This window comes from Equus caballus, chromosome 1, assembly GCF_041296265.1.
Source record: "Equus caballus isolate H_3958 breed thoroughbred chromosome 1, TB-T2T, whole genome shotgun sequence".
Classification (NCBI taxonomy): Eukaryota; Metazoa; Chordata; class Mammalia; order Perissodactyla; family Equidae; genus Equus; species Equus caballus.
The window spans coordinates 18,423,507-18,436,832 of NC_091684.1; the positions used below are offsets into that span (position 1 = coordinate 18,423,507).

The 13,326-nt window shown below is 38.2% G+C and overlaps 1 protein-coding gene across 6 annotated transcripts in view; it reads right to left on the bottom strand.

The window, feature by feature from the left end:
* The window catches only part of TDRD1 (tudor domain containing 1), a 45,523-nt gene that overhangs the window by 22,480 nt on the left and 9,717 nt on the right, over nucleotides 1-13,326 (bottom strand). For all 6 annotated transcript variants that reach the window (XM_070219966.1, XM_014733433.3, XM_070219964.1 and 3 more), the window contains 7 exons: nucleotides 6,605-6,749; nucleotides 4,460-4,565; nucleotides 3,682-3,745; nucleotides 2,528-2,629; nucleotides 2,113-2,295; nucleotides 1,444-1,587; nucleotides 474-645 (listed from right to left, as the gene is read on the bottom strand). In XM_070219966.1, coding sequence (XP_070076067.1) covers nucleotides 474-645; nucleotides 1,444-1,587; nucleotides 2,113-2,295; nucleotides 2,528-2,629; nucleotides 3,682-3,745; nucleotides 4,460-4,565; nucleotides 6,605-6,749 — 916 coding nt within the window. The remainder of the gene's footprint in view (nucleotides 1-473; nucleotides 646-1,443; nucleotides 1,588-2,112; nucleotides 2,296-2,527; nucleotides 2,630-3,681; nucleotides 3,746-4,459; nucleotides 4,566-6,604; nucleotides 6,750-13,326) is intronic.

Consider the following 13,326-nt stretch of genomic DNA (forward strand, 5'->3'; position numbering starts at 1 on the left):
CATATAAAGTCAGAGAAGAAGAACAGGATTTCAAAGTGTTTCCATTTCCACCATTTAAATTCTATGTACTTACAGTCTCAATGCTAACAAAACGCAGTTCTGTGAAGGTTGTGCAAAGAAAAATGCAATGATGATAAGGACAGACGAATTCATAGAGAAATTCTTGAATTTCTCTCAATATACAGCAGAAATCAGGAGTAGATATTATAATGGCTATATCAAAAGGATAATATAGTTATCCCCATACTAAGCCTCGATGCAGCCTTTTAATTCACCTGATTCTATGAATCTGTGCCATGTCTTGGACAAACTGCCAACTGCCAAGAGCAGTCACGCTTTCAGTAACGATCTGAACGACTCCGGAGATGAGCTTACTTGGCCTCACCTCATGTTTCTCTCTCTTCTGTGAGCGACAGGTAGAGACTAAATAACATACCAAGCGCTCCATTTAAAAAGAAAGACTCAGAGCTTACCTGAACTTGGCAGCATAACATCCACAGCAAAGCTAAGCAATTCCTCTTCTATGACGTTGACAATCTTTAGAGAGCAGTATTGCTCCATTAACAGCGACTTAATGGTTTTGATACAATCATTGCTCCAGTTCCCCTCTGCTGGGATAACATTGGCCACAAAGCACTTTATGGCCTGAAAGATTTTATGCAAATTACTAAAAAATTAACATTTGAAAATGCCACTCTAATTAATTATGTGAAGATTTTTTTAAAAGATAATCTATTTCATACTGAGAATTTATCAAGAATCTTCGAGTACTGGGGCCAGCCCTGTGGTGCAGCAGTAAGGTATGCACGTTCCACTTCTCGGCAGCCCTGGGGTTCACCGGTTTGGATCCTGGGTGCGGACGTGGCACCGCCTGGCAAAAGCTATCTGTGGTAGGCATCCCACGTATAAAGTAGAGGAAGACGGGCATGGATGTTAGCTCAGGGCCAGTCTTCCTCAGCAAAAAGAGGAAGATTGGCAGTAGTTAGCTCAGGGCTAATCTTCCTCAGGGAAAAAAAAAAAAAGAATCTTCAAGTCTAACCACACAAACAATTATTTGCCTCTCTTGGTACTCTATCCACAATGCTTTTACTTTTGGGACTTGAAGCTTGAGAAATTCATGAAAGGACAATAATTATCCCTCAATTACATATAAATTCAGGTTACTTCCAAATAATGTAATAAATATAGAAACGATTGTTTTTAAAGACAAGATTGATAAGATGTCCCTAAAAATGCTAAGTTTCTCACCTGAGGTAGTCCTTCACTAAATAAGACCTAATAAAATGGAGCCAAGAAAGCTAATAGGTGTTTATGTAGTAAAAGATATACAATAGGTACTTTTAAAGAAGAACCATGGCAGAACAGACAAGCAAATATTGTGTCCATTAAAAACAGCTCCTTTGGGACACTATTAGGAATTTTTAGAAAGTAAAAGAGACTCACACAAGGAGGAAATAAGTCAATGTTTCTGTTTAATTGGTGAATTCTGTTTACTGGAATTACTTCTTCATTTCCATAATCAATATATAAGACTTGAGCCTTCTTCTGCAGCATATCAACATCTTGTACTACTACTCTGTTCCAGGTCTGAAAGGGAAATACAGTATAATGGTACACTGCTTCAAAACAGCATTTCACAATCTTAGGTTTAACAACTCTCAACCAGTCTACAGAACACGCAAAGGAAAAGGATACTGTTCTGTTCTGAGGCACTCAATTAACAAGTTAACTTAATTTTCAAATAATCTTGCTAAGAAATCCCTAAAATTGTCTATTTAGGACACTTTACTATGCACAATGACTCCCAAGCTATTCTAGCCCTATGGACTATCACACACTAATGCCTCAGCTACACAACTGAACACAAGCTCTACAACTAGCAATCAGTCTGTAACCAGCAATTGAGGAGCGTGTGAAGAGAGCTGGAGAGGGTCAGGGCAGGGGGGAAGGAAGTGAACAGATCTGGAACACTGATGGAGGAATAGAAACAGGAGTGTGACCAGGGTCTCGCTTTAAGCCATCTAATGCATTATTAAAAGCTCTGGTGTCAAGTTGATACGATCAAAGTAAATTAAAACACCTTATTAAATAATACATTTCATTAGGAGTTACCTCATCAACAGTGTACTTGGCAACACAAACTTCCCCCTTAACAGGAATATAATCTTCTTCATGCACCATATTTGCATGTGTTTCCTTTAAGCTTGCAGAGAGTTGGTTCATGTATTCTAAAACTTCTGAAGAATATAGCTGCACATAAAAGTCACTTGGGTGTTTGAATTCAGTAACTGTACCCTTACAAAGACAGAAAAGATGTAATAATTCACTGGGAACACAAGGAAATGTAAATTTCTTAAAGGTTTATAACTAAGACACAGAAAGTGCTGCAGACAGTTTTCACAACCTTCATCAATTTCATCAGATCTATTTTGTAGCTACCTTATGAACTCAAATTAAAATAGGAAATAAGGAGACAAAAATCTATAGTTCTTTGAATGTCTGTCTATGGAGATTAAACAAAAAATACCTTTATTTCCATGGTTTTCCTGAGTTGTACACTTCTCAAATCAGAAAACATTATTTTATCAGCACAAATGGTTTTTTCAGGAACTCCAAGGGGATAGTCACTCTGGTTTGAAAAAACACATATGTGAGTTACATACAAATACATGTTTCAATGATACTGTGACCACTATTTGCTGTAATCAAGGCCAAGATAACCTGACTCTCAGGCTTAAATAAGAGAGTAGAGAAGGAGTGGACACCTTCAAGAGTCACTAAAACCCACTGTTCGCAGGAAGTGTACACAGCACTGGATCACCCAAGAATCAGGCCACGATGGTGAAGATAATGTTGAATTTATTTAAAAAAAAACGGGGGGGAGGATAAGCTTTTAAGTTTCCACCTGTTAACGCTTTCCGACGAATAAATATTTGAGGAAGTCAGACTATATAAATATGTTTTTTCTTTTTCAGGACAGGGTTTTAGGATTTTGGTTTATTGACACTGCAGCATAGCAGCATTCGCAGCAGAGCTGGGAGGAGACTGCCTTTCTGGCCCCTGACCTTGGGACCTGTCTTTAAGGACAGAGGAAACAGCCATCCTGTCTTGGAACAAGACCCCCACTTGCACAGAACACAACTCCCAGGAACTCCACTGAGATGCGCACAGAAGAATTAGCTTTAAAGGCAGAAGCTAAGACCAGCTAGAGGAGGCTAAAAATTTTCTATAAATGAGTTGGACACGACCAATATTTTTCAGATTATGAATTTTTTAGCCCATATAGTAATGTAAATGGAAGACACGTATTAACACAAAAAATGCTCCTTAGATATCTGGGCCCCATTAGAATCCAGTACACAAAGCTAGAGAACGTGAACATGCAGGGACTACAAAGAAGGGACTCTCTCGGTAGTCCAAACGATTTTATACTGAGCGAGAGCCATCGCAAGTCCTTTCTGGAAAAATGCTGGACATAAACAATGCTCAAAGACCCCCAACAACTCACCAAATCAATCACTAGGGTGTACAGACTTACTCAACAGGAAACTTTTGTTTTTAAATCAACACTGATGAAATGTAGAAATAAGTCATAAGTATTTTATTTAGCTTAAGTTCTCTTAATTCAGTAAAGATGAGTCATTCAAAATTTACTTGAAAGGCAGAGTATGTGTATCATACCTCATTTTTCACTTCCACGTTCTTTGTTTCAGAAGGCGATTTATTATCTTCAGGTTTGTGGAAACTGAAATAAAGCAACTGATTCTAATACTTATAGTATACAGTCATTTAAGAGTAGGGGCCACAATTATGTTAAATTCTCAATGAACAAAATGCGAAAAGAGCAAAACAGCTTCTTCCAGAGAGAATCACAGTAGTAACAAGGTAAAACACCCCAATGCTGGCTACACCGTGGGCCACCCTGTGCACAGGCCTGCTTCTTCCAAGGCCACCTGACGAAAGCGGGCAGCCACAGTTCCCAGGCTCAGTTTTCTTATCTGTAAAGTGGAGATAACTCCTACACTACTTAAACAGAGTTTTGAGGAGCAAAGAGCGAAACTATTTTGTAAACTGGTAAATGCCGTGCAAGTAAGATTTATGTATTTTAAAATCTCAATTCACAAGGCACCGTGAGAGTCCCACCTTATCAAAATTCAGGGAAGTATACATGACTAAAAGTAAGGCTTTCTAAAGCTCTAATTGTTAAAAAAAACCAAACTCCTTTAAGATTCTAACTCTTAACATATACTATCTAATTAAACTTATCTTCATGAAAACTCAAGTTTGTAGAGCTGTTCACTTCAGATTTGTACACTTTGTTATACCTCAATAAATAAGTAAAAAGTAACAATTTCTACAGAGATATGGCCTGCTTGCCTGATCTGATCCTCAAACTATCAGGAAAAAAAACTTTATTTCTAAATATTTTCCAATGAATGAAAAAACCACACACACTTACTTTTGCTGAACAGGTTTGCAAACGATGCTGTGTGCTGACCAGTCTCGTCTCTGGCACGCTCTGCAGCAATAGTAGGTCTGCTTGCACTGTGAACACCTCAGCGAGCCTGAAGCACACAGCCCGCAACATCACCCAGCTTAGATTCCAAGTATTTGTTGTCAAAAGCAAGACATTGTCAAAGACCAGACATATCAAACACCATTCTACTAATCACATCAAGACGATTATGTGAAGAAGATTATGCTGTTTATGATTAGGTGTTAAGTTTAAACTTTCATAGCTCTCTCAAAACGCAGACAAGGAGGACTGCAAAGATGAAAATGAGAGGGAGGACAGACTGGAAACATAACTGACCTTCCTCAAGCAGAGCCCAGAACACAAGTTATAAAAGGAACAATCAAAAAGAAACAGAAAATTTTGTGGTAGTGAAAACAGACTTGGGCAAGCAGACTCTGACATGGCTTACTTTGCACCATTAAAAAAATAACAAAACAAAAACCAATGAAGAGAAACACCCAGGAAGTTTTTGAAATGAAGTCTTAAAAAAAATCCTATCAGGATCCAGGCAGAAGAAAACAAGTTATCTAAAAACAGAGAAAGAAACAAAAACCAAACCAGGCTGGCCTTGAATGCCCCTACTCTAATAGAAATAGGAAAAAACAAAGGAGGTAAATATCTAAATAGCCAGTAAGCACATAAAAACTGCACAAGATCACTGACCATGAAGGAAATGCAATTTGTTTTTTTTATTTTTTATTTTTTTTCAAAGATTGGCACCTGGACTAACAACTGTTGCCAATGTTTTTTTTTTTCCTGCTTTATCTCCCCAACGCCCCCTCACCTGTACACAGCTGCATATCCTAGTTGCACGTCCTTCTATTGTGGGATGTAGGATGCCGCCTCAACGTGGCCTGACAAGTGGTGCCATGTCTGCGCCCAAGATCCGAACCCTGGGCCACCACAGCGGAGCGCACGAACTTAACCACTCGGCCATGGAGCCGGCCCCATGGAGATGCAATTTAAATCCACAAAGAGATACCATTACATATCCATGAGAAGGGCAAAAATTAAAAAGACTGACAACGCCAAATGTTGATGAAGATGTGGAGCAACCAGAACTTGTTACCAACGGAAACATAAAATGGGACAACTACTTTGGAAAATGGTTTGGCAATTTCTTATAAAGTCAGAGATATACCTACCCTTTCACTCAGCAAGTCTACTCCTAGATATGTACCCAGGAGAAATGAAAATCTATGTCCACACAAGGACTTGTGCAAAAATGTGAAGAGAGCTCTATTCAAAATAGCCAAAAGCTGGACACTAGCAAAGTGATCAACAAAAGAAGAGAGAAACAAATTGTGGTACAATCATACAACAGAAGACTCAGCAACATACAAAAAATGTGCATGCAACAAGATTAACCTCAAAAATATTATTCTAATTGAAAAAGCTTTATACAAAAGAGTCCATACTGTATAATTCCATTTATATGAAATTCTGTAACTGGCAAAATTAACTTACAGTGAAAAAACTACAGCAGTTGCCTCTAAAAGGTAAGGTGACTAGGAAGGGACATGAGGGAACTTTCTGAGAAGATGGAAACAGTTTTTATCTTGATAGGGGTTTGAGTTTATGTATCTCAATGCACGTAAACTAAAAAAATAAAACTATAAAAAATAATCAAGGGGGGCCAGCCCAGTAGCGTAGTGGTTAAGTTCACCCCCTCTGCTTCAGCGGCCCCAGGTTTGTGGGTTTGGATCCTGGGCGTGGACCTACACACTGCTCATCAAGCCACGCTGTGGTGGCATCCCACATACAAAAATGGAGAAAGACTGGCACAGACGTTAGTTCAGCAACAATCTTCCTCAAGCAAAAAGAGGCAGATCGGCAACAGACGTTAGTTCAGGGACAATCATCCTCACCAGAAAAAATAATAATAATAACCAAGTAAAGAAGCAGTTAAGGGGAGGGGGGTATGGATGAATAAGAATGGTAGTATGCTGGTAGCTACTGAAGCTGAGAGATGGGTATATGGTATGTATATACTATTCTGTTTACACTGTATGTTTTAAATTTTCCACAACAAAAATATTTTTCTAATGTATGGAGGAATATTCAGACACCTGAGAGCAATATGCTTACCAAACAGGCCACAGCGATGGCAAGTTGTTGACCGAAGAGGAGGTCCCAAGGAGCTGAAGAGCGCCGGATTATTTACGGATAAGGAATTCTCAACCAATGTATGTATTTTTCTTGACTTTGCAGGAAGCACATTATTGCTCGGCTTCTAAGAGAAGAGAAGAGCAATATTAGAACTGGATAATAATTTTTTTTAAATACTAGATTTGGGACTTCCTCTTCTGGGAAGAGAAAGTATATGCACTTTTCCCTATCCCTCCCGTTAAATACAAGTAAAAACCCTGCACTTATACGGAAAACAAACATAAGACAACTCTGAAAGCAGGGGAAGAAGGCAGCAGACCAGCTAGGAACCTTAGGATCTAGAGAAGAACAGGAGATGCATTCCCTGAGTTTTCTCTTTGCCTCATATATCCCAGAGAGGGTGCTGGAGAAGCCAGCAACCCAGAAATGCCAAAAGGCACAGACAATAAAAACCCCAACGAAAAACCTGTTCTCTCTAGCCAAAAGACCAGGAAAGGGGTAGCCTGGCAGGACAGAAACTTTGATCAGTAACTGCTCTACTCCAGACAAACACCATAGGAAAAACTGTGGCCCCGTTCCCAACAGCAAGGGTGGAGTGGGGAGCCTAGACTTCCACCTTCACCAGGCCATAACGAGGTATCCCCACTCTCCCACCCGGGTGGTATGAGAGAAGGCCAACAGAGTAGGGAGCCAGCACTTCATCCCTGCAGAGTCTCCTTGTGGAGACCACATGAGGAGCCTGGACTTCCACCTGGCAGTAATGAGTGTTCCCCTCCCCCCAGTGCCACCATTAAGGTGGTTAAGAGGAGGCCTAGAGGGCAGTCAGGACTTTTCACCACCATTCAACAATGATGAGTGTCTCCACACTCTCCCACCTCTTATCTTCCCTGTGGCCCACCCACTCTCTCCCCACCCCACCCCTGTGTCAGTAGAGAGTATATGGGGAGCAGTAATGAGGCACTCATCACTCCCAGCCAGGGAGGTATCAGAAGAAGCCTAGTGAGAAGCTGGAACTACCACCCTCACCCAGCAGCAAGGAAGAGCACCCACTTGGGTCTCAACAGAGGCTGAGTGGAGAATCTGGATATCTACTCCCACCTGGCAGCATCCCCCTCCCACTGATGGAGCGGTGTCAGAGGAAGCTGGCTAAAATAGAAAGTTTAAATAAGATGCAGAGTCTCATAACATAATACCCAAAATGTCCCAGTTTCAATAGAAAATAACCTGTCATGGTAAGAACCAGGATAATCACAACAGAATGAAAAAAAAAATGTCAATATCAAGATGACAGAGATATTAAGTTTATTTGACAAAGATTTTAAAGCAGTCATCAATACTTCAACAAGCAATTATGAACATGCTTGAAACAAATGATAAGAGACTCTCACAAAGAAACAGAGGAGATAAGGAAGAACCAAATGAAGTTTTCAACCTGAAAAGTACAGTCACAAAAGTTAAAACCACAATGGGTGGGCTCAACAGGAGAATGGAGAAGACAGAGGAAAGAATCTGTGAACTTGAAGATTGAACAATAGAAATTCCCTAATCTGAACAACAGAGAAAAAACAGAGTGGGGGAAAAAAGATAAATGAACAGACCTTCAGGGACCTATGGGACTATAACAAAAGATCTAACATTCATGTCTTCAGAGTCCCAGGGGGAGGGGAGAAAAAAGGCAGGGCTGAAGAAGTACTCAAATATTAGCCAAAACTTCCAAAGTTTGGCAAAAGATATAAATCTACAAATTCAAGCAGCTTAACAAATCCCAAACAGAATAAACTAAAAAAAATATACACAAGACACTTGTTAGTCAAACTTCTTAAAGCTAAAGAGAAAGGGAAAAAAAGCAGAGAGAGGGAAATAACATCTTACCTATAGGAGAAAAACAATTAAAAAAGAGAATAGATTTCAGATACCACGGAGGGCAGAAGGAAGTGTCACAACATTTTTCAAGTGCTGAAAGACAAGAACTGTTAACTGAGAAACTTATCCAGGAGTATCCTTCAGGAATGAAGATGAAATCAAGACACTGCAAATGAAAGAAAACTAAGAATTTGTCAGCAGCAGACCTATCCTAAAAGAATAGCTACAGGAAGTTCTCTAATTATAAAGGAAATGATAAAGGAAGGAATGTTGGAATGAATGGAGAGGAAGAACACATCAAGCAACAATATGGGTAAGTACAACAGACTTTCCTACTTTTAAGTTTTATAAATTATGTTTGTTAATTCAAGCAAAAATTACAACACTGTCTGAAATAGTTCTAAATCTAGGCAGAGAAAATATTTAAGATATAAATGGGGAAGAGTAAATGGATATAAAGACAGGTAAGGTGTCTATACTTTACTCAAACTGGTAAAATGATAACACCAGTAGATTGTGACAAATTGTGCACATATAATACTTGCAACCATTGAAAAAGTTATACAGGGAAATGCACTCAAAAACACTATAGATACATCAAGATAGGATTATAGAAAGTATCAAATAACCTACAATAAGGCAAGAAAAAGAAAACAGAACACAAAATGGGAGACAAACCCTCAACTATCAATAATTATATTAAATGTAAATTATTTATTTATTTAATTTATTTGTGTGTGTGTGTGAGGAAGATTAGCCCTGAGCTAACATCTGCCGCCAATCCTCCTCTTTTTGCTGAGGAAGACTGGCCCTGAGCTAACATCTATGCCCATCTTCCTCTATTTTATGTGGGACGCCTACCACAGCATAGCTTGATGAGCAGTGTATAGGTACGCACCTGGGATCCAAACCGGCGAACCCCAGGTCACCAAAGTGGAACATGCAAATTTAACTGCTGTGCCAACAGGGCGGCCCTAAATGATCTAAATATACTAATTAAAAGATAGACTGACAGGGTGGATTAAAACATTACCCAACTATATGCTGTTTATAAGAAACTCATTTCAACTATAACAATATAGAGAGCATAAATGGATGGGAAAATAAATATCATGCAAATATTAATCAAAAGAAAACAAGAGTGGCTATATTAATATCAGATAAGGTGGATTTCAGAGCAAAGAAAATTACTAGACATTGAGAGGGACAATATAGGATGCTAAAAGGGTGAATCCAACAAGACATATTATAAATGTGTATGCACCAAACAAACAACAGGGCTGAAAAATGTGTGAAGTAAAACCCAACTGAAAAGAGAAACAGACAATATATAATTATAGCTAGAGACTTTAATATCCTCCTTTCAACAATTTATAGAACTAGATAGAAAATCAGCAAGAATACAGAACTCAACATCACCACCAACCAACAGGTTCTGTTATATATTTATAGACCCATTCTACCTAACAATAGCAGAATGCACATTCTTTTCAAGTGCCAACAAAAAATATACTAAGATAGACCACATCCTGGGCCATAAAACAAACTTCCACAAATTTAAAATAATGTAAATCCTACAGAGGGTGTTCTTCAACCACAATGGACTCAAACTAGAAATCACTAACAAAATGATAACAGATAATCTCTAAACATTTGAAAACTAAACAATACACTTCTGAATAACTCATAAGTCAAAGAGGAAATCTCAAGGGAAATAAAAGAGACACTGAACTAAAAGAAAACAAAAATACAACATAATAAAATTTGTGGGACACAGTTAAAGCATTGCCAAGAGGGAAATTTATAGCACTAAATTCATATGTTAGAAAAGAGGAAAAGACTCAAATCAATAATCAAAGTTCCCATCTCAAGAACCTAAAAAGTAAGAATAAAACATGCTCAAAGGAAGTAGAAGGAAGAAAACAATAAAGAAAAAGCAGAAATCAATGAAATTAAAAATAAAACCTTGCAGAAAAATCAATGAAACAAATACCTGGTTCTTTGAAAATATCAATAAAATTGACAAACTTCTAGCAAGACTGACAATGAAGAAAACAGAGAAGACAGTAATTAACAATATCAGGGATGAAACAAGGGATATATTACTACAGACCATGAAGACATAAAAATGATACTAACAGAATACTTTGAACTCTACACACGCAGATTTCACAATGCAGACAAAATGCACCAATTCCTAAAAAAATCACAAATTATCACAATATGAAATAGATAATTTGACTAGCCCTACAAATATGAAGGAAATTGAGTCGTAATTTTAAAACTCTCCCCAAAAATCTCCAGGCCCAGATGGTTTTCTCTGGAGACTACTACCAAATGTTTAAAGAAAAATCAACACCAATTCTATTCAATCTCTCTTCCAGAAAGCCAGTGTTACTTGACACCCAAACCCATACTAAGATAGTAAAAAAGAGAAAATTACAAAGATCTCCCATGAAAACAGATATAAAATCCTTATTAAATGATACTAGATGTAATTCAGCAATATATAAAAGTAATTATACACTATGACCAAGTGAGGTGTCCCAAGAATGCAAGCCTGGTTAAATATTAAAAGAAGAAAAGGGGGAGGGGCTGGCCCCGAGGTGTAGTGATTATGTTCAACATACTGCAATTCAGCGGCCTGGTTTTGCACGTTCAGATCCCAGGTGCAGACCTACACCACTTGTCAGCCATGCTGCGGTGGCAAACCACAAACAAAACAGAGGAAGATTGGCACAGATGTTAGCTCAGGGCAAATCTTCCTTAGTACAAAACAAACAAACAAAAAACAGTCAATGTAATCCCCCAAATTAACAGACTAATGGAAAAGAAAATCACAGTATCAATAGATGAAGCAGCACTTGAAAAAATTCAACACCTATTCATGATAAAAACAGAAAAGTAGGAATAGAGAAAACTTCACAAACTTAATAAAAATATCTATAATAATCCTACAGCTGACATCACACTTAACAGTGGAAGACTCAATACTCTGCCCCTAAGTCTGGAAACAAAGTAAGATGCTCACTGTCACCACTCTCATTCAACATAGTGCTAGAAGCTCTAGCCAGCGCAATAGGCAAGAAAAGGAAATCAAAAGCATGTATTCTGACAAACGAAAAATGAAACTGTCCCTATTTGCAGATGGTATAATTGTCTATGTAGAAAATCTCAAGGAATCTACAAAGAAAAAACCTCCTAGAACAAGTGATTTCAGCAAGATCACAGGATACAAGATAAATATGCAAAATCAACCATATATATACACATATATATATAAGCAATGAACATGACACATGGAAACAAGAAATATAATAGCATTTACAATCACCTAAAAAAATTACTTAGGTGTAAATCTAACAAAACGTGCACAGGACTTGTTAGCTGAAAACTACAAAGTGAAAGAAATCAAAGAAGACTAAGTAAATGGAGAGACAGATTGTGCTCATGGATTGGAAGATTCTACACAGCAAAAATGTCACTAATCCTCAAATTGACATAGAGGTTTAATGCAATTCTGATCAAAATGCCAGCAAGATTTCTTTGTAGATATGGACAAGATTATTCTAAAGTGTATATTGGAAGGCAAAAGAACTAGACTAGCTAAAACAACTCTGAAAAAGAAAGAAAGTGGGAGGGATCACTCTAGATATGGCTTCAAGACTTATTACATAGCTTAAGTACTGTGTGGTATTGGTGGAGGGACAGACCCATACATAGGTCAGTGGAAAAGAACAGAGAATCCAGAATAGAGCCACAAAATTATGCCCAACTAATTTTTGACAAAAGTGCAAAAGCAATGCAGTGGAGGAAAGAGAGCATTTTCAACAAATGGTGCTGGAGCAATTGGACAGCCCAAGGTGAAAAAAACAAACCAACCAAGCTTGACCTAAGTCTCATAACTTAAAACTAACTCAAAATGGACCACAAACAATGTAAAACTTCTTGGGGGAAAAAAAAACCAACAAATTTTCTGGATCTAAAGCAGTAGAGTTCTGGGCCGGCCCGGTGGCGCAGCGGTTAAGTTCGCACGTTCCGCTTCTCGGCGGCCCGGGGTTTGCTGGTTCGGATCCCGGGTGCGGACATGGCACTGCTTGGCAGCCATGCTGTGGTAGGCGTCCCACGTATAAACTAGAGGAAGATGGGCACGGATGTTAGCTCAGAGCCAGGCTTCCTCAGCAAAAAGAGGAGGACTGGCAGTAGTTAGCTGAGGGCTAATCTTCCTCCAAAAAAAAAAAAAAAAAAACCAAAGTAGTAGAGTTCTTAGACGACACGAAAAGCGTAATCCATAAAAGGAAAAATTGATCAGGATGTCATTAAAATAAAAAACTTTTCTCTTCTAAACATCCTGTTAAAATGACGAAAAGATAAGCTACAGACTGGGAGAAAATATCTGTGAATCACATATTTGACAAAGGACTAGAATCTGGAATATACAAAGAACTTTCAAAACTCAGCAGTAAAAAAAAATAATCCAAGTTAGAAAATGGATAGAAGACATGAAGAAATATTTCACCAAAAAGGATATACAGATGGTAAACAAGCACATGAAATGATGTTTATCATTAACCATTAGGAAAACAAAACCACACTAAGATATCACCACACACCTGTGAGAACGGAGAAAAAAATACTAACAGTAACCAAATGCTGGTGAGGATGCTGGACCACGAGAAACTGGATCACTCACACATTCTTAGTGGGAATGTAAAATAGTACAGCTGCTCTGGAAAACATTTTGGCAGCTTCCTAAAAAACTAAATATGCAACTACTATGTGACCCCGAAATTGCACTCCTGGGCATTTATCTTTGAGCTAAAAACAAAAAACAAAAC